Source organism: Buteo buteo, chromosome Z, assembly GCF_964188355.1.
Source record: "Buteo buteo chromosome Z, bButBut1.hap1.1, whole genome shotgun sequence".
NCBI classification, from domain to species: domain Eukaryota; kingdom Metazoa; phylum Chordata; class Aves; order Accipitriformes; family Accipitridae; genus Buteo; species Buteo buteo.
In genome coordinates this window covers 70,729,950-70,755,961 of record NC_134204.1, presented here as the reverse complement: position 1 = coordinate 70,755,961, position 26,012 = coordinate 70,729,950, and the positions used below count along the sequence as shown (strand labels likewise).

The window sequence follows — 26,012 nt, the reverse complement described above, 5'->3', positions numbered from 1 at the left end:
CCCCAGTATCTGAAAAGCACCTGCACTGGTTTTGCTAGGGAGAACATGTCCAAATCTAAAGGCTTTCGCAGTAGGAGACTGGGTGTCTAACAAGACTAGCAAGCTAAAAAGCTTATGTACCTGCTTTTTAAAATTTTCCTTTGGATTAGTTTTTTTTTTTTTTCACATTGCTGTGAGAATCCGTACCTTTCATGTTTCTGACTTCTCCCTTTCTTGGCTTGGATTGCATTCTGATCCACTTCTGTCTCAGCAGTCCCTGTTGTTTCAGGGACTTAGAATCTTAAGTTCTAAACAGCACAGTATTTTCTAAAAGTGGTCTTTCTAAAAGGGATGTTTACAAGGTATCATCATCAACCTGTTCCATGAATGGCAAAAGTCGTTGTCAGACAAACAAAATTCACTCACTAATGACTAGAAGCAAATAAAAAAAAACAATTTCACACAGTTTGGAGAAGCATAGGTTTCATTTGTTTTATTTACTAGACAAGAAGCTGCAGATTATTTTACTGAAGTCAAGTTGTATTAAAAAAAAGAAATGCATACATTCAAAGCACTTGAGCACATTCATCACTTAAACCAGAAACTAAACCTGGAGTTTTTCAGATCAATGAAGCAGCAAAAGGCCAGCACAGTGTTCAGGACACTGGAAGCAAAGTACTTTTCTGTACCGTTCTGTAAGTCACGTAAGTAAATCTTCAGGCACAAATTTGACTTAGGCATTACCTAAATAAGAACATTCATTCATTACACAACTGCTGCTCTGAAAGAAACACAATTATTAAACCATGTCTTCTAGCACACAAACAAAACCCACTGCTTTTAAAAAAACCCTACTGAAATAAAAAATACGGATAATGTATAAAAATAGTATAATTTGAAATGGCCTGTTCGGTTTCTGGTATGTTTCTGGAGTGAACTGTAACCATTTGCCTTGTCAAAGGAAAAGATGGGAGGCAGAAATTGCAAAGCAAATAGCATACCTGTGAATCTGCTTTCTTATATCTTACAAAATTGCAACAGAGTATTACCTAGTCTTTCCTTTCTTCCATCAACTAAAGGTATCACTGAATAGAGGATGACAACTTGCTGCTGACTTTTTTCTTCGGCCACTGCCTGATCCAGCTTGACAGTAAGGCTATTTCTAGTTTAAAACATACTCAAAAATCTAAATTCAGCCATCTTATACATTATGAAGCATGATAAAGGTTACAAAAGCTGCCTTATACATTATCATTGGTCAACGTTTACTCCATTCTTTTACACTTGTAACAACTCTTGAAGATATTATAAACTCTGGAAGTTTGAAAGTGATCCACTCTTCCTTGTGAGCACCCAAACTTCAAAGTCCATCCAGGTTGTTACTGCTTTGGCAGGAGGACTGAACACTGCACTGCTGTCTGAAATACAAAGCCAAAGTAGATGAATGCTACCTCTGCCAATGCAGAGCAGAATTACTTTTCAACATAAAGGCAGACTACATTGCTTCCATTTGGATTACAAACATGTGTAACTCTTTCCATGTTGATAGTATCTCCAACTTCCTCCAATACCACAAAAATTAAAAGAATTGCAGGGAGGGCATACGCTACAACAGTTCAAGGACTTGTCATTACAACTTTGTATCTATGTAACAGGCTTATTGGTATTGAGAACAACAATCAGATTGCAGAAACACTAAATTAAGGACTTCAGGATCACAGGCTACAAATGACAAATTGTGCAGCTTGCTTTTTGTTTTTAAGGCTAGCATACTGGCTTACATACATCACATTCATAGAAAGCTCTTTACAAATATTATCAGAAGGCTCTGAAAATGAATTTCCTTTACAAAAGTGATTTCTACATGTTTCTTCATCAATTTTGAAGTACAGCTATCAAGAACAGAAACGTTTCTCTGAAGGTGCACTGATTGGGAGTAAATGAAATACTCATGTTATGCAGGGACAGCCAACTTTGACATCAGCCTCATTCAAGGGTAGGACCTAAGAAACATTTCAATTTCAGCTTTCCTGAGAGGACCTTAGCCTGCAAGGACCACAGTATGTAGACCAATGCAACTACAGTTGAAGTGAAGCCTCAATGAGTTTTTCCCCTCCACCTTATTCACCTGAGCCGATTCACCCTAGTCACATAAGTATGTTCATTGATTTCATTGAGGTATTTTTTGAGGAAGAAAATTACTCAAGAATATTTACTAGATCAGAGCTCTATATTCATAACATATGATGTCAGTTTCAGTTTGTGATAGACTAGAAAAAATGGATGAAAAATGTTAACCTTTATGTCCTTGGACTTGTTAGCTACCAAACATATTAAAAGTCCAAGTATGTCAATGACGAAGTGTGCTGAAACACATCTACAGATACCTTACCCAATCTAAACTATCCCACAGTATTCACTTACCACAGGTCTCTTACCAAAAAACAACATTATTCCTTGTATCAGAGGTCTGACAAATACCATTTCACATAGGCTAGTACAGAAGTTCAAAAAACAGCAGGTACTATCAGCAGGTCTCCTCACAGAGTCAAGAAGTTTACCTGAGGAGCATTCACAGAAGCTCTGACACCTCACCACAAGCTGATTTTCTTACACCCATGCTGTAAGAAAAATCAGTTCTAACATGACATTCCTTTTACCATCCCAGTACAGATGCTCTCCCAATCCGCATGGGGTTGAACCTTACTCTAATAAAAGTACAGAGCTCAATTGCCAGTTGTTATGAGTTACAATTCTTTTCAACAAGACAGTTTTTCCTCTCTCACCAATACTTTTCCTAACAAAGATAAAAAATAATCTACTATACTGGTTCCCTTTTGAAATTGTCTGCTGATTTGTTTACTTCGTTAGGCAATGAGTGCACATTTTACTTGATCAGCTTTTGATATCAAGGCAGTGGCTGAAGTTCTTGTTGCCTTTGATGTCCCTTCGAAGTGTCAACTACAGGCAAGGTCTGGTTTTCCTGAAATCAACCCTACATGCCTGCTCTTGCTTCTGGATTCCTTCTTTGTAGTTTGTCCCTGCTTCCAACCCTTGAATGCTGCATTTTCACACTGGAGCTCTGTTTCCTGTTTAGCCAAGTCAGTCTCCCAGTTAGTCTTTCTGTGGATCACCCCTGTGCTTAGAGAATGCTGCCCTTAAAGACCTGCCAGCTTTCTGGAGCTCCTTGCCCCTTCAGAGCTGCCGCCCATGAGATGATTCACTGGTTAAACCCAAGTACGCTTACCTGAACTCCAGCATCTGTACTCCGCTACTTGCCCTCCTTGCTCCCTATAGGGTGTGGAAAGCCACTATTTAATGAGAATTACAGCAACAACTGCCACTGATTGTCACCTCACTAAACAACTCTTCTCAGTGAACAGCAGATCCAGCTGTATATCACCCATGGTTGACCCTCCTATCCAGAAATTTCCCTGACACCAGCCAGAAATCACTGTGATCAACAGCATCATCTGTGTCTCCTGATCCATGACATAAATACAATGTGGTCATACTCTGTTCTGAAAGAGCAAGGGCTTTGTACCCTGGCCATGCTTCAAAATGACAGGCTCTAGATACATGCTGTGCCCGCAGAAAAGTTTGCTCCAAACATTTTTTTCAAGCTTATGTAACCTAAGCCTGGAGAATGATCTCTTTTCACAGCAACAGAGCCAGGAAATACTGGCCTAAAGACATCTTAGGCAGTTAAAAAATAGTAACTTTCAAACTACACTTAAACGCACTGGCATATCATAGATGAAAAGACATGAAAAGGAATGGATGGCAGGCAGCCTATCCTTTAGCAGAAAAACAGCCCTTGGACATTCTTGTTTCAACACTCCAGGGTCTCCTAAAGACCACTGTGAGATTCAGAGGTGGCATCACCACATGTGTGGGTGGGTGGGATGTATACCGCCATGGGAGCAGATAGGTCAATGCAGGTGGGCAAAGAGACTGGCAGCATGTTTTCTCCTGCCTGGTGAAGTTCCTCCAGTCACAGCAGCCAGATTACAGAGCTCAGAAAGGAAAAGCTGTGTCCATGTAGAACTTCATAGCTTCACATGCTTCCCCAAACACTGGAAACAGACACTGGCAAATGTCCATTTGAGATGCCCAGCTGCAGCTTAGATATAGGCTGGCATGGCTTTACATCATCACTGACAGCAGAGTACCAGATGCAGTCTTGCTCAGCTCCCTCCTTGTCTGTGTTCCTTACCACATTACCACAGGGCATGCAAGAGGAGTTGCCTTCAAGCTCTAGGAAAAGGTGCCTCAGAAAGATCAGTTCAAAAAACCCATCATCTGACTTTCAAAATTCCCAGAGTAAAATATACAGAAGAACACTTCAAATCAACAAAGAGAATAGTTTTTTACACTTCAAATCAACAAAGAGAATAGTTTTTTAAAACTCTTTATGGTTCAACTACACACTTGTATGCACTCACAGAGAGGCACATACATGCATCTCTCTCTTTGCTGTTTTGCAAAATTGCCTCTGTCCTTACTCATTAACACAGAAGCCTAGGACCAATCCTTCATCTACTCTACCACCATTTAATGCCTCAAACAGAAAGATTTGTAGCCTTTCCTGCCCTTCCTAAGTAAAATCAGAGGAAGCCTCCAAAGCCTCAGACTTCCCTGTCACTTTTCCAGTGTACTTCGTTGTGTTAAATCAAAACCAATTGACTCCTACTCTCCTGACATAGAATCTCAGTCCTCACTGCCAATACCTAGTTCCTGTTTCCAGTTCTTCTAATGTCTTCAGATCAACTCCCTTTCTCAGTATATTATCACTCAGACCAAGCCACTATCAGCAAAGAGCATAAACATGTAAGAGTTGCCAAGCCCACGTGAAACTATCTCAATACGCATCACTGATACCCGGCAGTAGCAGATGCTTAAGAGAAAGAGTGTAAGAAGCTACATTAGAATGGAGTGACTCTTCCTCTGGTGCATATTTTCTTTCAGCAAATAGTAGTTCAGGGACGGAGCTGGAGGAAGCACTTGCATTGGTGTTTTAAACAGCTGACAATGAAATGAAAGAAGGGCTAGCGTTCATTAAAGGGCAACCTTGCAAACTCAGTGCCAGCTCTTTCCAGTCACCTGCTCTTTCACTCTCAATGAAGAATCACGACAATCATGCAAGGGAAAACCAACAGGACACTGCTTACTGAAGTACACCCACCAGAATTGGAGGCAGATCCCTCAGTACTTAAGCAGCGTTATATACCTGGGAAATTTCCTTCCATGCTAGCATGGCCAAAGTAGCTGAGGAATATCTAGCACATTTTTTAGATTACTTGTTCAAACTCTGAGTTTTTTTTGTATAGCTAGGCATCTGTATTAAAAAAAAAAGTGTGGCCCAGTCCTCTGAAAATGTTTTCTGTGGATTAGAGTGGAGAAGGAATACTGATTCTGTTGCCCCCCTTACCCATCCATGACACAACTTCCTAAACACTGCAAAGGGGAAAGGGAAAAGTTTGTTGCCTCTCATAAATGTATAGAGCAAACATTAAAATAGCTGTTTCAGATAACTGGTTGAGGAATAGTCATAAACATAATCCAAAGCTTCCTAATAAAAAGTAGGTTTTCTAGTGAAGAATCAGCAAAAGACTCATTTCAAGTGTTTGGGTTGGACCTCCATGAACCTGTCCTGGTCAAGTATGCTTAAAAGCGTCTGGGGTGAATTTTGCTTAATATGTCTTTCCTTTAGGACACTGACTAAACTAGAGATGAGAGTCACTGACAAGAGAACCATACTGGAAACAAAACTGAAAATTTTATCCCAATCAGAAGACATGGAAGATTTTTACAGCATATACAGTTCTGTTGATAGTTGAATTTCAAGGACACACTTTCAGAGATATGAAGACATGACTTATTATCTGTGCTCATCTTTCTTACCCATTCAAATTTCAGTCAACACAGTGAAAAGAGAAAGAACCTAAGACAGGAGAGAGTTATCAGAGACTGGACTCTCTCAAAAGTTTCCTCAACAGGCTTCCTCCTTTTTAGACTGCTGCTGCTTCCACTAACAGAGATCCTTGTGGCCCACTTCTGTCTGCTCTTTGCCTTTCATATTCCAATTCTCCTTCCCTGTCTCCCATACCATCTCAATATAATCCTCAGTTGCTCTCATGCTTCATGCTTTTATACTCTTGGAAGTGGCTACTTGTCACAAAAAGCTTGTCGAGAAGCTGGACAGACACCCAAACTATTTTAACGTTGTTCTTTCCCTCTATGTTATAGCCACATACGAACCTCAAGCATACCTATGAAACAGAGTTGATGTAAGTAAACTCTTGCCTAAGAAAAATTCTGCCTAAAAATTCCTTCACCAATATATTTTGAAATGTTTTTCTTTTTCATTTTTTTTTCACGCCCTATGGATCTGAAACCTGTGGAAGACCACAGTTCTAATAATTTCAGTCTGGTTATTACCTGTATGTTGTAACAGACTCCTCTCCTTTTATATATTAAAGAGAGCATAATGTTTCTGGTTTGGTTCAGTCTTCTCCGCTTGGGTTTCTGTTGTTCTAAGATCTAAGCTAAAGCTGAGTGGAGGTATGGGTTTTTCATTTGGATACTCACATAATTTTGTACCTTACCTGTGCTATGAAGGGTAACACTTCATCAACCATGCACAGATGTCCTTATTTTTTTTTTTCCTTTTGTAACATTTCTTTTGAAACGGAAGCTAGATCTTTGCAATAAAGCTTATGAGAGTCTTAATGAATTTGTTTGCCCATCTTGAATGGATTTGGTTTGTTGAAGCATCTACTCTAAGAAGTTATGATTTCAGCAGAAACATCTTGGAACATATACCTGTATTATGTGTACATATGCATACACTGTCCCCAGTACTCATCAGCCTCATGTGTGTACTTACTTTCAGGGTGTGCAGGGTGTCGGTCCATTCCATGGAACCTATCTGAGGTATAGCAGTAAGGAGTATGCTAGTAGCCTTATTTGCATTCCCTTTCAGCGTCTTCAAAACTTTATCCACTGACACCTAGAAACACAATAAAACTGAGTGCTGCCTCTCAATTTTGATGGCACACATTTTAAATACCCAAATAAATCATTAAGGTGAAGCCTTAAAATGCCACAATCTTTTTAGCCATTAAAAACTTCTTTCCTCTGTGGCTTTATGTCTGATTGTATTTTACACAAATAGGAGAACTAAAATAGATACATCATTTTGCAGAGAGCCGCAAAAGAAAAAAACACTAGACCAATTATGGGAGGACAAGCTCATACACAGAGCTCATGAGCTTCATACACACAGACTCCATGATTCAGACAAGAGGAGATAAAAGGTTTGCTAGTAGTGAAGCAAGTTTATGAAAATGAATGAGGTAGCAACAATTACTTTCTTTCTTCTTACTTTACGTTCTTACTTTCACAATTGTTCATCCAGAATAACTCAGTGATACTGATCTAAGTAAGAACAGATTTAGTTCAGTATGTGATCTCTTATCAAAACCTACAGGTTCTCATCCAGATCCCTCAGGACAAGACCCAGAGGAAAAAAAGCTTCACTCACTGCTTCTTCATGTTCCTTCCAGCAGTCGTAATCTGTTGCCATGGCAATACTAGCATAACTCATTCCAGCTTCTTTCGCAAGAATCACTTCAGGCACTGTGGTCATGTTGATAACATCAGCTCCCCAGCTGCGAAACATCAAGCTTTCTGCTCGAGAACTGAAACGTGGGCCTTCGATTGTGATCATTGTCCCCTTGGAATGACACTGGAGCCCAAGCTTCTTGGCAGTCTCAATAAGAACCTGCAAAAGAGGCCAATATCAGGAAAAGGAAACAATTCCCCTGGTGCACTGCTTTTGCATTCCATCAAAAAACCTATATACAAAAGAAATTAGCTTTATACAAAGCAGTCAAGCTTCTCAGGGCTACAGCTGTCCAAAACCAAGGATCAGTTTCAGTTTCCTCATCCAGCAAGAGAAATTAATAGTCCTACTAACAGGAATGATATCTGAGTTTGTTAGTATCAGTTGGATTATTGTTTTCAGTGCAGATCAAGAAGATTGGAAAACAGAAGATTTTTGCATGATATTTAGGCTGTGCTTACCTTGAGAATAGAATGGTGAAAACGCTCCATTGAGCGCTACATTACCACATGGTGGAGTTGAGGTGGTGAGAACAGTAATAGGAAATTTACTTTTTGAAAGTAAAACTTTACAAGCACGTACTTCAAAGAGTACCCTGGGAATCTGTAGAGAAATTATTACTACATTTTCCCATGTCAGTGACTGAGCTGTGCACTTTACATATACCATGTACTTCACATTAGTCTTTACAGTTCCAACTAGGACCTTGTATATGGCAGCATCATCATGACTTTGTCTCTTGGTAAATGGCCTGGGTAACACCAGTCGATACAGTAGGAATAAGAGTGTACCAGCATGTGTAAATGGGACTAGGACACCCATAAGTGTCCTGAGTAGGAAGGGGAAAGTAACTATGATGACATCTGTTTAAAATGACCATCAACAGAAAAGAAACGCTTGAAAATAAGTATAAAAGCACCATGAAAATTTGTGACAGGACAGAAGAGAACTTCACAGCACAGCAGTGGTGAAAACCTAGTCTGACACCACTAGAAGCTGACTTATCAGCATCATGACCTTCACACAGGCCAGGCGGAGCAAAATGATGTGCAAAGCCTGCACTCCAGCTGGTTGGTCAACCTGTCATACACGGGTGCTACAAGCAGCAATACCTCGAGTGTACTGTGTGACCTTGTGAGGTGTCTCCTTGCTGGAATGTGGATCAGTGGATTGTGTGGAGGAGTACAAGCACACATAAAGCCCAAATACCCACATCTCCCACTGCAGATGCATATGAACAGGTAAACTTGCACTCCCGAAGAGGGTGGGTATGCATGTAACCAATACGTGCTGGGGAAGGGTATTTGTGCATGCAACTGCGTGAATATGCATGTAGGGGTAAAGCAGAGCTTCTGGGGATTAGCCACAGAATGACACTTAGAAATTTGTAGGTGTTTATTAACATGCTGTAAGTTAATCTAATATTAATTACACCTAATATTGTGGTTTATTGCTGATATTAACTCTGAATATATGATTCACTGATAGCCAGTTAATTAGACATTGCTAATATATCAATAGACAAGTTCAGTTGTGATTTGACTTAAACCACAGTTGAACAGTATTTCCCCGAAACTTTTTACAAAGTTCCAACTTCACTCCCTATAAGATATTGCAGTGAGCACCAGTTTTGGAAAACAGTAATAACCAAGGCACCCTACATTATTAAAAAATTTGCAGTTGGAGAAAAGATAAACTCCTTTCAGATTCTCATTTAATTTACAGTGCATAAACCAAGTAAACCAGAGTATTTTCTTGTATTTGCACAAATACAATTTAATATAAAGTTTTCAGATGTTTTAATGCAAAATTCCTTAAATAGTCTATTACATTAATAGTTTTGGGTTTATTATTATTGCATTTATCTACGAAATTCCCCTGAATTAGGATAAACTGGGCTGAAATGATCCAAACAACTTTCAGGGATAGTTCCAGGAAAAAAGTTTAAGTCACTTTAATCTGGTATTTTCAAATTAAATGAAAGTATCCCTTTTCAGCCTCACTAAGACCTCAAAACCACATGTTCTTTAAAACATCTGTTAGGCTGATTAGAACCCATAGGCTAATGAGATAATGATCACATGCGAGACTGGGAAGTACCTAAATGTTTTTTTCTCTGTTTGAAAAGGAGCATTTCTCTGTTGGCTTTTAAAAAAATGTAATACCCAAAGAACACTGTCTCTAGCTACTTAACAATCGAATGAAAACTAGCCTTGGTGTATGTTTCCTGCAAGCTCAGGAAATGGCTTATGCATATCTGCCTACCTTTTTCAAAAAAGAAGAAAGAGACACAGTGTGAAGTACTGCCAATCACTTCAGTAATAACACTGTTTTTAATCCATTTCAGAAAGTGTACAGTTAGCTCTCAATAAACTCCTTGAATCTGTTGTGACATGACATCATGCTCAAAATCAGTAAGCAACTATATGCTAACTAATCTTCAGTAAGAGCATGTGATAGGCTCTTGTTGCATGAAAAATGCAAAGTCTTTTGCCTAATTTGCTGCTCAAATTATGAAGGGCAAAAGCATGCACATGTATAATATGTAGTAGTTTGTTTCCTCATGAGATTTAAAATGTCTTTACTTTATTGCTCAGTAGTACAAATATTTGTACATGCTCTGGGTACAGATTGGGCCACCTGCTTCACAATTCAGCTTTGTCCTGCTCAGTGCAGTAACTGCGTCTCTTAGATGGATATGACTGATTCTGTAAGCATTCTTGTGCCCCTGGAGAATGTACCTCCTTGCAGCTTCTCATCAGAGCATTCCACAACAGCACAAAGTACGCAGTTCAATCTTCACCTTCTCTTTTCCTCAGGTCTAAGAATACACTAAGTTGGCATATTTAATCACAGATACACTCCCCCCCCAGAAGCTTATAAAGGTGCTGAAAAACAGAGCAGTGTTTCACACTGCTTAGTCTAACTGTTTTTGAAGCCTGAAAATCTTGAAGTGACAAAACTAAGAGCAACAGTTAAGAATAAAAGCCTACTGTAATCTGGCTTGTTTCTACATTTAATATCCTTTAAACTAAGCCTTGACTCTTCACCACCACCCACTGCTACAATGCATAAAAGCACAAATGCAATATTGTAATTTCTGTGAATGCTAAACTACTATTTATTCAATTTTTGTATTAAGTATGTAAAGTGTCTCTACCATAGGTGCAGTTTTATTCAGAACAAAAAGGAACTAATTCCTAATTCTATCTTCCTGCTTTATCCACTTTGTTCCTCTCTTGGCTTGTTACCTGATAAATAAAGATCTTTTGTCCTGTTATTAAGACCCCAGGGAAATCTAGGTTGCCAACTGACATCTTCCGCATATCCCCCTTAGGAAGACAGCTCCTATAGACACAAGATCTTTTACTTCCCATGCCTTCCAAATGTTAAATTTTCCTTAATACCATCATATATATCTGAGAAATGGGAATAAAGAGGTGCGGATTACCTCTGTATTCTAAGAATGCATAATTAGAGTACTATATCATGAATAAGTGCCGTAAAAAAAAAAATTTCTAAATACTATTATAAAATTCACTAACCTCTCTGGTTTTGGTGCAGAACGGCTCTGCCATTGGAATATGACATACTCCTGGAAGAGAGGAATGTTGCCCATCGTATAAAGTACAATGTCTTTTAGTTGTCCTAGAAAAGTAGAAAACATGCTTAGGGAGAAGAGTGGGAATGAAACAGAAGAGAAAGCAAGAAATTTACACAATTCAGAAAACATAGCATACCTGCGAGGGAACAAAAGTATCAGTATGATATTAATGACCACCTGTAATCCTGTTTTGCCTCTGTACAAACCTTTCAGAATTGAGCTCAAGAGTATAAAAATAAAACTGTTACTTCAGTACTGCACTGTCAATTAATTAGAGAAAATCTACTGTTAACAAAACACTGAAGTGCTTATTTGCTCCTAAATGACACAAACAGCTACATTATGCTGCGATTCTACCCAAAAGAAATCAGCTAAATTTAATAGTCAGGCAAGTAATCTCTGAAAAAAAGGAGCACAATAAGCTTTCAGGAAGGGAAGGAATCAAGTCTGAATTACCACAAAGCTTGTCAAAATAGAGCTTGCTCATATCATTGCATTCCTACATTGAAAGGATGGGAATTTATAGGAACAGCTTCCTGAACAAAAGAGGTATGAATTCAAAACCCAGAGAAAAACCCTGGAACAGGGTGCCTTCGTATTCTCAGAAAGATTACACACATGCATTGGCAGCTTGCAAGTAGAAAAATCCTTTTTCTCCCTTCTTTCAATTGAGAAACTGTTTGCTTGCATGAAAATGGTCAAACATGCTGCAGAAATTACCATCCAGCATGCCATTTTGACAACTGGAACTGTTACCCACTATCACTTTACCTTCAAATGCACTGCCTCAAGCTGATTCAGCCAACTGGATGGCGAAAACCTTCTGGAACAAAATTCGTTGAGACATTCTCTTCTTCGCCCCAGCGTGTCACATATTGTACTTTATAGGAGAAAAGTAAGCCAACAGCCAAATTCAATCCACAGTTAAAATACAAAATTTCTGCTGGTAATACTGCTCACAACAGTTCCTCACCTAAGTCACCAGCAAATATTTAAAAGAAGGTTTTAAATACAAGTTACATGTTAGAGTAGATTTAAAAAAAAAACAACAAAAAACAATAGGGTAGCCTTAAAGGTGAGGTTATAAAATAGGAAAAGAGATCAGCAGATTAAAAACATATGCAAAATGGGATACAGCTGTCAAAATCGGTTGAAACGCTAATTTTAATTTTTCCTTTATGGGATAGTGAAGAGCTACAAATAGAATGTATCCAATTTTACACACTTTTTTTCAGTGTCTGCAAATGAATTGTTTAGAATTGGAGGAAATGGGAAAAGTCATCATCCATTTCCTGCATTATAATATTTCAGATGTTGTTAGTCAGGCCCTTTCACTCAAAAAAGCCCTGAGGAAAGATCACGTATGTATAAATATTAATCTCTGACTTTCAGATACCCTGTGTTCTTTGGAGAGAATGGCCACATCACTACATGGTCTAATAAAGAAATCCCACTATGTTTAGCACCATACATACAAACTGCATGGGAATAAGTAACAACAGTAAGACCAATGACTGCTCTGAGCAATGGACCACATGTATTTGTACTCGGAGTGCAACAACTTCTCTTCTGCATGGAAAGCTGCAACTTTGCAAAGGCCACAGCTATTCGATATGGGGCCAGCTGATGTGTCTGTAAGTTTCTAGGCTTAGGGCAAGAATAAAGGCAGATTTGAACCAATCTTTGATTCTTGCTACCTGTGAATTGATGGCTGTCACAGAGGAATGCCTTTTAGCCTCTCCTCATTTCTGTAGCCCTGCTACTCAGGTCAGGAGTTGGCCATCCTGATCTGTCCCACACACCTGTCTGCAAGGTACAGGGCAGCAGCACATAATTTTCACCACTGCAATACCGCTCCTCTGCATCCCTTGCAAAGAGAACAAAGGTTACAAAATCACAGATGCTTTTCTTGCCTTACTCTCACAGAGACCAAGAGCCAGAGAGCAAAGGACAGTATCTGCCTAAGGCTCCTCTTTTCATAGGAGTTTCAAGACCTTCCCCACGTACTCCACGTGACTCCTTATGGAATCAGCAGGAAACAAGATATAAGGAACTCAACAGGCACTCTTCAAAGACAATCTGTTCCTTAGATCTCACAGTTTTTAATGTAGAGAAGTCCGTATGCCCTCCATCAGAAGGAGGGCCTGCTTAACAACAGAGCACGACTGAATGTTACACAACTGCCTGGTTGTTGACATTAAAACAGGAAGCAGTCACCAAGTGCCTGCCTAGAAACTAGCCACACTATTCGTAGTAGAAGCGCACAATCCAGACGGCTCAAGGATAGCGTAAAGGGAAAGTACAGAGATGCCCCCAGTGGGTGAGATCAGAAGCAGCACTTGAAAGCGCTGGACTGATAACTACAAGGAAGCAGCTAAGAGCTGGGGCTGCACAGCTCCTGCTGGCCATCTGACCTCTGTAGGGCTCTATGGAGAACCCCCACTGTACCCACCCTGTGCCAAACAGTGGAAACAGTGCCAAACAGGAGAAAAGGGAATTCTCTCCCTGGGAAAGGGGCATGTATGTTTTTGTGCATAACTGCTTGTGTATCAAGCTCAAGGAGACAGTGGTACTCACAGTGCAAGCAAACCCTTGCACTGTTGCGTAGTTTTACCACGCCTGTCTTGCCCTTACTGCTTTTTCAGATTCAGAGCTGAGTATACTGCAGTTTTGAAGGTGTGCTAAGAGTTTGTATGCCCCACCTTGCAGCAATAGCCACACCTTTAATCAGACAGTAAGGTGGCTTTTGCTCCTTCATTTTGATTTTATCACAGTAACACAAGATTTTCTGGCAATGCTGACTATGACTGATGCTAGGAAGCAAAATCCAACTCAAGTAAGTGAACAAACCAATCATTTCCATCTGTGACAAACAGTCCTCTACCACTTGCATCATCATCATCTTCCCCTTTCTTCCAGTAGTGTTGAATTATCAACAGGTTATTAGTAATTAAAGAACAAAATGAAAATTCACACTGGCATCTGCTGTATAAAAAGCAGCCCCAGCAAGCTCTGCCTCTTTGGGAACAATGAAAGAAAATTCTCCCATGAAAAATGTTACAGAGTAGTGGTGTATGTCACACAAAGAATTCAAACAATAAAGTTGGCAGCTGTTATAGGATTTCTTTTATTAAGCTATTTTCTGCATCTTCCTGACTGAGCTGAGTCATCCAAGTAAGTAGTTACCTTCTTACTCTTCTTTTCTTAGCAAACATCAGCAGCAAACCAAACAGAAAGTATTAAAAAGCCCCTAATCAGTCCGATCTAGCCAGTTGACTAACAGCACTGTAATAAACTAACAGGAGCCAAAGACATAAAAAAAAAATTCTTCCAGATTTTTTTTAGGCACTTGTTTCAAAGAAGAGAACAACTGTTGTAGTCCATAATAGTACCTGTGGTTACTTTTGTATTTCGAAGTAGGGAGAACACCATGTAAATATTTTGGTACTTACTTAACAAAATGTATCTTTTATTGCTTAAAGATACAAACTAATAGATAAGCCTGAAGAAAGCAGAGACTATATACCAAACCAAACACTCACTAGTGGTGCTAATGATCTGCAGAACTAAGCTCTCAAAAGTTTGGAACTGCTACGTAGTTCTTACTACACCTATTCAGTGTTCCTCACTGTACGTCAAACCTATGCTCTAAACTAGGTAGAAGTCCTACACAACTTCATATATTGAGATTCTGTCATTAATGCCACGGTGTACATGCCCAAGGGGAGCAAATTACAATTTGTGCCTACAGCTTTCTGCTAATTTCTAGGTCTTCTCCCATTCCCATTCACTATTCCTTCTTCTTGCTTCACAGCCAGAAGGAGAGTAATGATGTGCTCCCTACTGAGGAGCCCAGATACCAAAAGGTACCTGGACACCTGGAAAGCACTGATTTTAATGGCAGCTTGAGCAAATCCTTCCCACCTAGACCCAAGCCTCTTCGCTATGTAGTACCTGGTATGGGTTAATAACTATATAGAAGCCAGGGTACCTTTCAAGAAAAATAACCGACCGTTTTTGCAGCTTTAACCAGTATCTTCTTTCCAAGACTGCTGACGTAGTTTGCTTGCAGGACCCTGATCTTTCATTAGAAGGTATTTCAGAAAAATTGCATCTTTTCAGACTTTGGTGGACAAATAATCGTTTTGTCCCATGAAATTACCTTCCCATCAGCAGCGCTGTTTTCATAATGATTTATGACATATAATACAATCACTCTTACAGATGATACACACATCTGAAAGGCAAAAAGGCAAACCCTACATCCAAAGAACCAGCAGTCTAACACCCACTGGCAAAGATCACCGGGGAAGAAGACTTCTCACAGAAATCAATTGTCAAATGAAACAGACTATTATGACTTGTCAGTTTTCTGAATTAAAGGGCAAGCTAGTAATGATTTTTAAATTCATATTACATATTGTTTTCCACACTGAGACATGTGCTCTTCTAAGAAGCTTCTTGGTTTCCTAAAGCCATGAAACAAGTCCCCACAAGGTCCCACTCTTCTACATTGAAATGAAAACTTACTTGCCCAAATGAAACACTGCTCATATATGGGCTATGTCATTACTACTGGTGACCACCTGAATAAACTCTAAATGAAGACGCAGTTCACAGAATCACTGAATGGTTGAGGTTAGAAGGGACCTCTGCAGGTCACCTGGTCCAACCCCCTGCTCAGGCAGGGCCACCTAGAACTGGTTGCCCAGGACCATGTCCAGGCAGCTTTTGAATATCTCCAAGCAGGGAGACTCCACCACCTGCTTGGGCAACCTGTGCCAGTGCTCTGTCACTCTCACAGTGAAAAAGTGTTTTCTGATGTTCAGAGGAAACCTCCTGTGTTTCAGTTTGTGCCCAGTGCCTCTCGTCCTGTCACTGGGCACCACTGGAAAGAGCCTGCCTCCACCTTCTTTGCACCCTCCCTTCAGGTTCCCCATTGATGAGATCCTCCTTGAGTCTTCTCTTCTCCAGGCTGAACAGTCTCAGCTTTCTCAACTTTTCCTCATAGGAAAGATGCTCCAGTCTCTTCAGCACCTTCGTGGTCCTTTGCTGAACTCTCTCCAGTATGTCCATGTCCCTCTTGCACTGGGGAGCCCAGCACTGGACACAGTATTCCAGGTGTGGCTTCACCAGTGCTGAGTAGAGGGGAAGAAGGTTCACCTCCCTTGGCCTGCTGGCAACACCCCTACTAATACAGCCCAAGATACTTTGCCTTCTTTGCTGCAATGTAAAGGAACCCTGTCCTTTCACTCATCTTCTCATCAGATAAATATACTGATTTGTTGTATAACACTCCCCTATTTTTTTCCTTCTTGAAAGGGACATGTCCTTAAAACCCAAACTTAACCAAGCTGATCATTTCCTTTCCAGCTCAGAAGTTTTGATGCAGACTGGCAAATGCTGGGAAATGTAAAGCTGCGGGAAGAGATTAGGTAGCTTCAGAATTAATTTTTAATTTTGATAATGACATTTTGGATGACAGATGGTCTCTGATTTCATATCTGGGTTCATTTCCTGGCTCTGTTAATGTCTTTCTGCCTGACCTCTGCAAGAGTTAGTTTCTCCATACTTCCACCCCTCATCCGTAGCAGATAATAATTGCAATCATTCCAACTGTTTCTTGTTTAAAACTGCAGGCTCTCTGGGCCAGAGGCTACTTCCTACTATGCATGCAATTCACAGTTTAGCACGATTAGGCTCCCCTTACCTACTTAGGAGTCTGCTAGATGATAATGCTGTCAAAATAACTGGTGCTTTACTCACAATCATCCAAACCGTGTATGGAAGTATGTTTAGTATCTTTCCTATACAAATCAATATTGATACTAAAATTACTCCTTTCAAAGTACTACTGGCAGAATAAGGATGATTATGATTTCATCTGTATAAACAAAGTGATCAGCCTAAATACTTTTAGACTTGGGAAAAAAAAAAAGACCACTGTCAGCAATACAGCTGCTCTCCACCCATAAATCAACTCTAGTATAACAGGAAGCAGTTTATATGGGGATTGCTCCTGCAGGGTGCTTAGTCATTTAGATACACTCTGCTTAAAATCTACTCTCTTACAAGAAGAGCATTTCAGCTACACACACACAAAAACGTCAGTAAGTCAAAACTTGAATAGCACTGCACTGCAGAGAACAAAACTAGGTATACATGTTCAGTTGGCAAAGAAATATTGCCAGCAGCCCCACAAAGCACAAAGAAGCTGCATAAACCATTCCAAACACTTAAAATTGGGTGGAATACTCAAATAGGACTTCCAGATATAGTACACCTGTAAGTACTAATAATAAATTTACCTCTAAAAATGTGCAACTATTTTTTAAATATTTGGTGTGCTTGGCAATCTTTAAACATAGCTTCCCTCATCCCCTCCCCCGTTTGCTTGAATTTTTCTAAACATCAGATAATCAAGGAGGGGACGACTGACTGGAGTACAGAGACTTTGGAAAAAATTTACTTCCTTATGATTCTTAGCAAATAGAAAAAGTTAGCATCTATCCTCGTTTTAAAACAACCTCCTTTCTTTTCCTGCTGTGTTGCATTTGATCTCTCTTCTGTAGAGCCTCATTATTACTGCATAAATTTTCCTACAATGCCTTCTTGCACGCCCCCATCTCATTTCAGATTCTTCTTAAAACTTGTAACAGCTTGTGCTTTTATCCATGTTCCTCTCCCACATCTGAGAGGAGGATATATCTTCTCTTCAGAAGACTCTTCCCAAGGAGCTATACTTTAGTTCATTCGAGGTCATTCTTCAAAGCCTGGTATTTCATCTACGCCTGTTAGCCCTGAATTTCTTGTAATTTCATTCCTGTTTCCTATCACGTCTTCTTGTATGAATCTCACTTTTTGCCATAAGAACTGAGGCTATCACCTCATTCCACAAAAACTTAATTTAACATTAACATGTTATTATATGGTTTAACCCCACTTGTCCCCTTTTTTCTCCTCCAAAACTAAGAACACAGTTAAAACCAATGTTGCTCACCTGTCAATGAACTGGTCAATTATGACAAGATCACCAGGTTGTATTTCCTCTCGTAATGAGCCACAGGCAGTAGTCACTAATACATGTGAACAATTTTCTTCTTTTAATGCCCAGATATTGGCACGGTAATTGACGTTCGATGGCATAATTGTATGATGCCTTCCATGTCTGCAAAGATACATGTTGCAAGAGAGTAAAATAAATCAGATTTAAATTGTCTTCCTTCTCCAAGATAAAGAAAATTCCAGAAAATGTAATTTCCCTAATAGCATTGGAAGTGGAACTGATCATTTCAGCTACTTCCAGTGTAGCTTTCCTAACTGTATTCAGGTTCTCTCAAGATTTGATTTAAGAAGTAGTGGTGCAGTTTTCTTTTTAAATGCAAAATTTTTAAGTTCAAGACTGTAATGAAAAGAATCTTGAAAATACAATCCAAATAGACATTAGCAGCTTCAAGAGTACAAAAAGCATTTTTCTCTGAATTTTCCAAGTCAGTTCCATAGATTCTGAAAACCCAGGTATAACAAATTAAATATTCCATACACTACAACAGGTTTCTAAGATTTACATACACCTCCACAAACTTCTGCTCAGAAGTGCTGTTTGTATTCTCCCACTCAAGAAGAGTGGCACATCAGGGGAAATTCAAAACAGAAAGAACACACTGTTTTTATCTGTCACCTTCCCAAAGAAAACAGTAGAATCATCGCATTTTTCTCTTTGCTCTTAAAATGATCTGACAGCTTTCATAAATCAGAAGAACGACTTCACACTGTTGCAGTATATTTTCTCACCAAGACAGGAAATACGTAGTCTTATAAGGACAAGCTTTCGTGTTACCTCTGTCATTGCTACAGAGGTATATCACTCACATAATGATTGAACACATTTGAAAATTATTTTCAACCATGTAAGAGGAAAGGAGGAACTTAATTTCCCAATTGATTACTTCACAGAGACCAAAAGGTCTTAAGAACTTTATCAGCTGGGAACTGGGAGTTACACACACAATGACCAAGCACTGTCAAGCAGGATTCCCATGTTTTCTGATAAGATTTATTGTTAAACGTTGCAGTTGTTATCATAACCTTCTTATAGAATATATGTGCCTTTTTCTTTAAATCTGGCATTCACAAGCAACTCTGTTATTTTTCCCGAAACACAAAATGAAGTTACAGGTACCTTAGGCCCAAAAGTAAACTCACAATGGTCATATGCGAATGGTCATAAATCCCAGTGAGGATGTAAACCACAGCTGAGTTGTTCAGCCATCTGTAGCCCAAGGCCTACTTTGATACAGCACAGCTATGAGATCTTGGCTTAGCATTTCATTTGAGAAAATGAGAAAAATGTTGTCCAGGTGTAATAGAATACATGAGCAAAGTCCATGCAAGATAAGAAAAGTAAAACCACAGACAGAAGGGTAGCTGCAGAGATGGTAACAGTCAGCAGATTAACAGAAAAACTGGCATGAAAAGAATCAGGGCCCTGAATGCATCACTGGGTGGTAATTGCCCTGGCCAGCCTCACCCTGGGCCTCCACCCAAACAGCCGGTGTCTGTGAGCCCAGGTGCTCTTGCCTCTGAGCTCAGGCCCTAGCCTTCTCTCCTGGCCTGAGCTATGTCACAGTGTGCCTGTCCCCAGCCCCGTCTCCTGGATGGCTTTCAGACCTTGCTGTAGATTGTCTACAGTCCTGTTTTCTGGATGACCTTTGGACACATTCTGCAGCCTTGTCTCCAACCCTGTCTCTGGCCCCATCTCCTACTGCTCCTGCCTGGACTCCCTGGGTGGATCCTGGACTTGGATTCATTGCCTCGACTTGTCTGGGACTGCTGATGGACCCTGTCACCAGCACCTGGCTCTGCCCATGCTGTCCAGATGCTAAGAACTGTGTTAGTGTTCTTATATTTAACCTCGTAGCACACTGGTCTTAGATATCCATGGTTACATTAGTGTGAAATTTCCATGCACTCATCTGCAGATCCTGCTTCCAGAGTCTCTTCTGAGTATGGTAAGAGATGTCTGAATAAAAATGAGCCGGGGAGGGAGAGCTACAGGGAATGCAGCCTCAAAAGCAATAAAGGTAACAGCCAGAAGACTTAATAATCACAAGGAATAATTTGGAAGAGTCTGTAGTGGTACCAGAGTTAACCTGGAAACAGGTAATTTCCCAGTTTCACAAAGGAAATTTGCAAACACGGGGAGCAGTCGGATTACTGAGGTTATCAGGCACCACCAGCCTACCACCAGAGCAGGCAGCCTTGCAGGTTGCCATTCTTACTAGGGCAGCACCCCCCACTGGATTTCTCTTTCCTAACCTAGATGGTATTTTTAATACTCTCAGTACTTGCAGCACCAAATTTGTTCAGGAAAAACCCCAGACTTCTGCTGGACTTTGCTAGCAACCCCAGAGCAAGATGAAGTCAGAGTAGAAATTCAGTTCACCCAATGTAAAAAGAAAAAACTTTTGAGAAACCTTTAAGACACATAATATAAACCCCCTTAAAATGCTCATTTACCTTGCCAACAGCACACAGTCCACATTTTTTATCTTTCCCAATATCAAAGCATCCGAGGGCTGCAAAACAATCAAATAAGAATGAGTTACAGCCTGACAATCACATTAGAAACCTTAACTGCTACTTAAAAATAAGCAGGATAGTTAGGAAATACTGGTTACCCCTGTAGTCTCCCATTTTCTTCTGCTGAGCTCCATAATTTGATATGGCAGATTAATAAAACTGTCTGGAACAGAAGATCAAACCTGACACCAGAGGGATTATCACAATTTTTCTGTATTCCTACTAACAATATTGCAACTCCTTACTTTAGGGTTTGCAACAGTAATACTTTCAAATAGTTTGAAACAGTATTTCAAACAGTGATAGACAAACATAAAAAACGAAGCACATAGGTATTGCCTTTAAATTGGTTAGACCTCTCACTCTCTTCTGTAAACTTTGGTAGCTTTTTGCTGAACAGGTGCCATTTCCTACTAAAGGCCCCCTCCCAAAAGAAATCACATTTAATCTGTCCCTTTCTGTAACACTCCCCATTCTCCTCTCTGTCCCCCTTCACCCCTGTAGCTCATGGTAGGGGTGTGGGGAGGAGTTCTAGACTCCTCCAACCCACCCTTCACTCCACCCCCCAGCTTCCTGATAAGTTCCCTCTTCCCTGCTGCTGGTAGTCCCACTTTTGGGAATATGACAGAGAACTTCTGGTACACTAGTGGCAGAAGCAGTGTTGTATTTGGTCAGCCGAGGGACCAGGAGACAGCTTGCGCTCTCCTCTCAGCTACACAATGAGAACATGCATTCCTCCCGATGAACCAAACAGCCGGGGAGCTAGAGCGTTTTATTTTTAGCTGCCCAGCTGGGACATGTGCTCTGCCTTGGAGATGGTCATACTGCCCATGCAGGGCAGCCCCCAAGTAATTAACTGCTCTGTGGGCTGTGTTCTGTTCCTGGCTATATGCATTAGGGATCTGAAATACAGAATGTTTCTAGCTTCCCTTTTTGTTAAAAAATGTAAAGCCTCTGTTTAATTAGATACTAAACTAATCCAGATCCATCTGTGCAGCTGGATGTGCTGCTTCTCCTGCCCAATTCAGAACTGCACACATTTTGCTCTTTTTACTGCAGTGTAGAAGAAACTGTAAGTAAGCTGGAAGCCATTCTGTGCCAACCTCTCTTTCCATGCCCTTGGGATTTAAAGCTGAAATAGCTATTAACAAAATTATGATTTATTTACTGATCACAAGTTTGCAAGTGTCTGGAAGGACTCACACATTTGCATTTAGCAATGTTCTGTTGCCTGCTACCTGATATAATTTTATTTGTATTTTAATGCTAGCGGCAAGATTTCAGATAGCATTTAGTTTTACAGCTGTTAATTCTATTATACACTTGAAAATTTGCAGAGATCTAGGATAAAGTAATATATGAGTTCCACATAGCTGCATTTTAGAGATAACTAATTTCTAATAAAAACACCACTTTCCACTCCCTATTGCATAGCTCCTTTGGGTAATTTTTGATGTGGAATCTCTTCAAAGCACCACAATTTACTCAACCACCTAGGTTTAAATTATGCCAGACACAGATTTACCACTTTGTTGTTTTAATAAAGGGAATGTTCAGAAATTTTATTTCTAGAACTGTAGTGTGTTCTGATTTCTTTTTAAAGGTCTGCATTTAATATTAACCTATTGTCATTTAAACGTTTAATCTATTTACCTTACTTTATGTATACTGTTCTGAACCAGACATGGCTTTAAGAATGAAATTTCACACAGGGCAAAAGCCTTGCTGTCTAGGTGCCAAGGAATTTTGATGTTCCAACATTCCATCTCAATGAATGTTCACAATAATCAGCACTGGGGTTTTGGTTTTTGGGTTTGTTTTGTTTAGAGAGCACACATTTGCTGTGTGAAGTAATAAGCAAGCAACTTCACTCACAGCAGGATACAAAAATACTCTTAAAAACTAAAGAAGACTTCAGCCAAAATTCCTTGCCTCCTGTCAAAATGAAAAGTAAAGATCAGTAAGTTGAAGACTGGATCCTTTGCTTTACAAGTGACATATTCAAGTTTAGTGCAAGTGATAGATACAAGTTTGCATTAATTTCCAAAAGATTCGGGGTCGAAAGGTGCAATTTAACTGCTATTTGATATTCATCCCCACCACAGAACTCCACTAGGATACACTGCTGATGCAGCAACAATGCAACAGCTTTGAAATTCAACAGGCTTCAAAATCTGGTTGCAGCAGCTAGGGTTTCCTTCCCTATCTGCTGCCATCCTAGTCACTTCAAAAGGCTTCAGGGTGGCTGTGTAACAGGACTGGTTGTCATCTTTACACAGATTTCCACAGAACACATTCAGGGCATCTTCCAGGTGACTGCCTGAACACCTTTCTTGCACATGATTGCTAGAAACATGGTAGAGAAAAGGAAAGATTTGGAACAAAGAATGTGCTGCTAAATGATGAACTGACAGTTTAAGAAAAGAATTTGCAGATACTGTATCATGGGTCATTAGAAGAGAAGAAATAAGGATAAATCAACATGTGTAAAGTTACAGGTGAAAGATACAGAAATTTCAAACTATGTGTTGACCATATAACAGAGCTACTGTATACTTCTGTTTCGCTCTCTTTTTCCCACAAGTTCTTCCCAGTGCTGTACCTCTCTAATATTACCTCAGTTGCAGTCAGAAGCTTTGAAATGCTGATAAAGTAATAGAAACTTCCAATGGAACAATCTAAATTCAAAGCTCTAATACAGTATTTTTAAAGCAGGATTTAATAAAAGGCCCAATAAAAAGTTGTCAAACATTAATAATTCATATACATATTTAACTACTTCCCCCTTCCACAAAATCCAAGTCAGATATATATTATTCAGTGTTGCAAAACAGAAAAGGAAGCAAAGAACCCTGGGCAGTTAACCCTAAATTATGACAGTAACAAACAATTGAAATAAATTCCTTTTGTCTGCAACATAAATATGCATAAAGTATTGTTCATGTGGTGCTTACAAAATTCATTTTTTCCTTGGTCTCACGTCAGAAGCAAGCTGGAACAGAAAATAGAATGAACAAGCAAAATAAAAATCTAATGAAAACCTGAGATGGAGAAGTATCTCATAAGTTCCCCAAGCTTTCATTTAACCTGTGACCTAGTCTAGGAACCAAATGATGTACATCATTTTGGGGAGGCAGAAGAGGAGCTTAAGTGTCACTTTACATGGTCTGATCTTCCTGATGCAAGCATACAAAGCTCATTTGCGAGGTGGGCCCCCTGCTGCCCCTACTTTGCCAGATATACCTATGACCAAAAAAGGGGGGGTACCTAAAATAATTTTCTAAAACAGGAAGATATTTTGCTGTTTTGGGGAAAGGTGATTCAGAACCAAGTTCTGTCATCCAGAAAGTAAAACGATCTAACTAAAGTATATTCTGAACAAAGTTTTATTAGTAGCTTCAAAATTCAATGATGAAGATAAGTGCTGTTGCAAGCCATTTTCTTATCCTATAAGAGAACAATGTTTTCCATATCTGGAGTCGGAATGTCAAAAAGTTTTAGGGTATTTTCCATAGAATCAAAATTTTTGATGCAATGAAAATGGTGGAAGTGGGCAAGGGAGAAAAGATGGCTGGAATATTAACAGCTGTAAGCATATTTATTTTTTAAAAACCTAATGTACTGCATTTTCACTAGGATTACTAATGTAACTTGAAAGATCACAGGAGGACCAATGTCAGTACAGAGAACTGCAAAAATTCTCATACTAGTTTCCTTTAAATTTTTCTATACTTCACCTGAAAAAAATATCCCCACATTCCCTAATGATGTAAGTTTTGTTATTAAATGATTCTTAGGATTTGAGAAGGCCAAAGCAGAAGACAATTCAAGGACTTTATATGAACAAAATGTAAGCTATTATTCTGCTTCTAAAAGTAAAGAAACAGCATTAAAGAAATGTCTATTTTGCTGTTGTCAAAGGTGGCAAGGAATGTCACCACCAGAAAGGCTTTCAGCTAAAAGTCTTTCCGCTATATCCTTGCCAAGAAACTTAAGCATTAAAAAAAAAAATTTAAGGAGAGTACAATTGTACACTTTGCATTTTTACAGGATAGAATGAAATGGACCTACTTTTTTTTTTTAACTATGCCTTGCATTTTCCTTTTGGCATTCAGACATTCATTTTCTTTCTTCCTAGTTTTGCTTGAACTAAAATAGGCTTGATGTTGCATCTCTAATTCTCTCAGCAATTAAAAGACCACAAAGTTCTGAACAGTTTATTTAGACTAAGCCCTTTACCTCTTAAAATTTCAGGCAGATTATCTCTCCATTGATGTCACAGCTCTATGAAAAAGCATCTTTATGGAAGAAAAATCTCAATTTGGTTTTATTTCGGTAACAATCCAGGACAAGGCACACCTTCAGGAAAAAATACTAACATAAACCACAAACTTCTAAACTTTTCCAAGCACACTTCAAAAGAAGTTCTCGTTTGCCCTTTTGCATTTGGCAATAGCTGCTTCTCTCATCTCTGTTCCAAAATGAGAGAGGCAGGCTGTGTAACACCGCCTTCCTGAATGCTGAAAAGTTTCAGCAGCAAAATAAGCAAACATTGATCCACCTAATGATACCAATTAGATTTGTGAAGTTTGCTTCTGCTTCAGTTGAAGTCCATGAACTTGACCCACTCAATGCACTTTATGCCACTGCAATTTGTGGTCTAAGCCCTGTGTGTCTTACATTAAGGCTGATCCACCAGTTTCCCCACGAGGATGAAACTCCATTCAAACACTGAAGTTAATGAGATCCTATGCAGGAGTTAATCTACATGAAACAACCATCAGACTGGCGGCCTGAGTTCTTATTAGTTCAGCTCTACAGGCAGAGAGAAGAGAGACAGACCAGCAGGGGTAACGACAAAAGCTTGCTGTTTTGCTGTGCTCAATTTCACAGATACAGAAGCCCCAGGAAGTTGTAGTTTTCCATCCAGGTCAGCTTGACAGTCCCAGTTCAGCTCACCACAGTATCTAGAATCCACATGTGGGTTCCTACCATAACATCTCAGTTATAACCCCCTGCCTCCTGCCCTACACAGAGACAGGATATTCACAAGCTTTTTCTTTAAGTTGAGCCTATGTTAAACGCATATAATACACCACCTCAGACACAGCCAGTCCATTGATCAAGGTTTCTCACAAACCACAATAGGCAACCAAGATTTATTTTTCCCTATTCATGTGCATTCTGTGAAGAACACAATAAAAAAGACAGGAGCTAAGC

The 26,012-nt window shown here is 39.6% G+C and overlaps 1 protein-coding gene across 1 annotated transcript in view; it reads right to left on the bottom strand.

Annotated features, from left to right (window-relative positions):
* Nucleotides 1–457: 457 nt before the first annotated feature.
* Nucleotides 458–26,012, bottom strand: part of MTAP (methylthioadenosine phosphorylase) — a 33,577-nt gene continuing 8,022 nt past the window's right edge. The window contains exons 3-8 of the mRNA XM_075020300.1: nt 20,730–20,788; nt 18,211–18,378; nt 11,152–11,254; nt 7,526–7,765; nt 6,869–6,991; nt 458–1,397 (exon numbers count right to left, since the gene is read on the bottom strand). Of these exons, the coding sequence (XP_074876401.1) occupies nt 1,359–1,397; nt 6,869–6,991; nt 7,526–7,765; nt 11,152–11,254; nt 18,211–18,378; nt 20,730–20,788 (732 nt within the window). The 3' untranslated portion in view covers nt 458–1,358. The remainder of the gene's footprint in view (nt 1,398–6,868; nt 6,992–7,525; nt 7,766–11,151; nt 11,255–18,210; nt 18,379–20,729; nt 20,789–26,012) is intronic.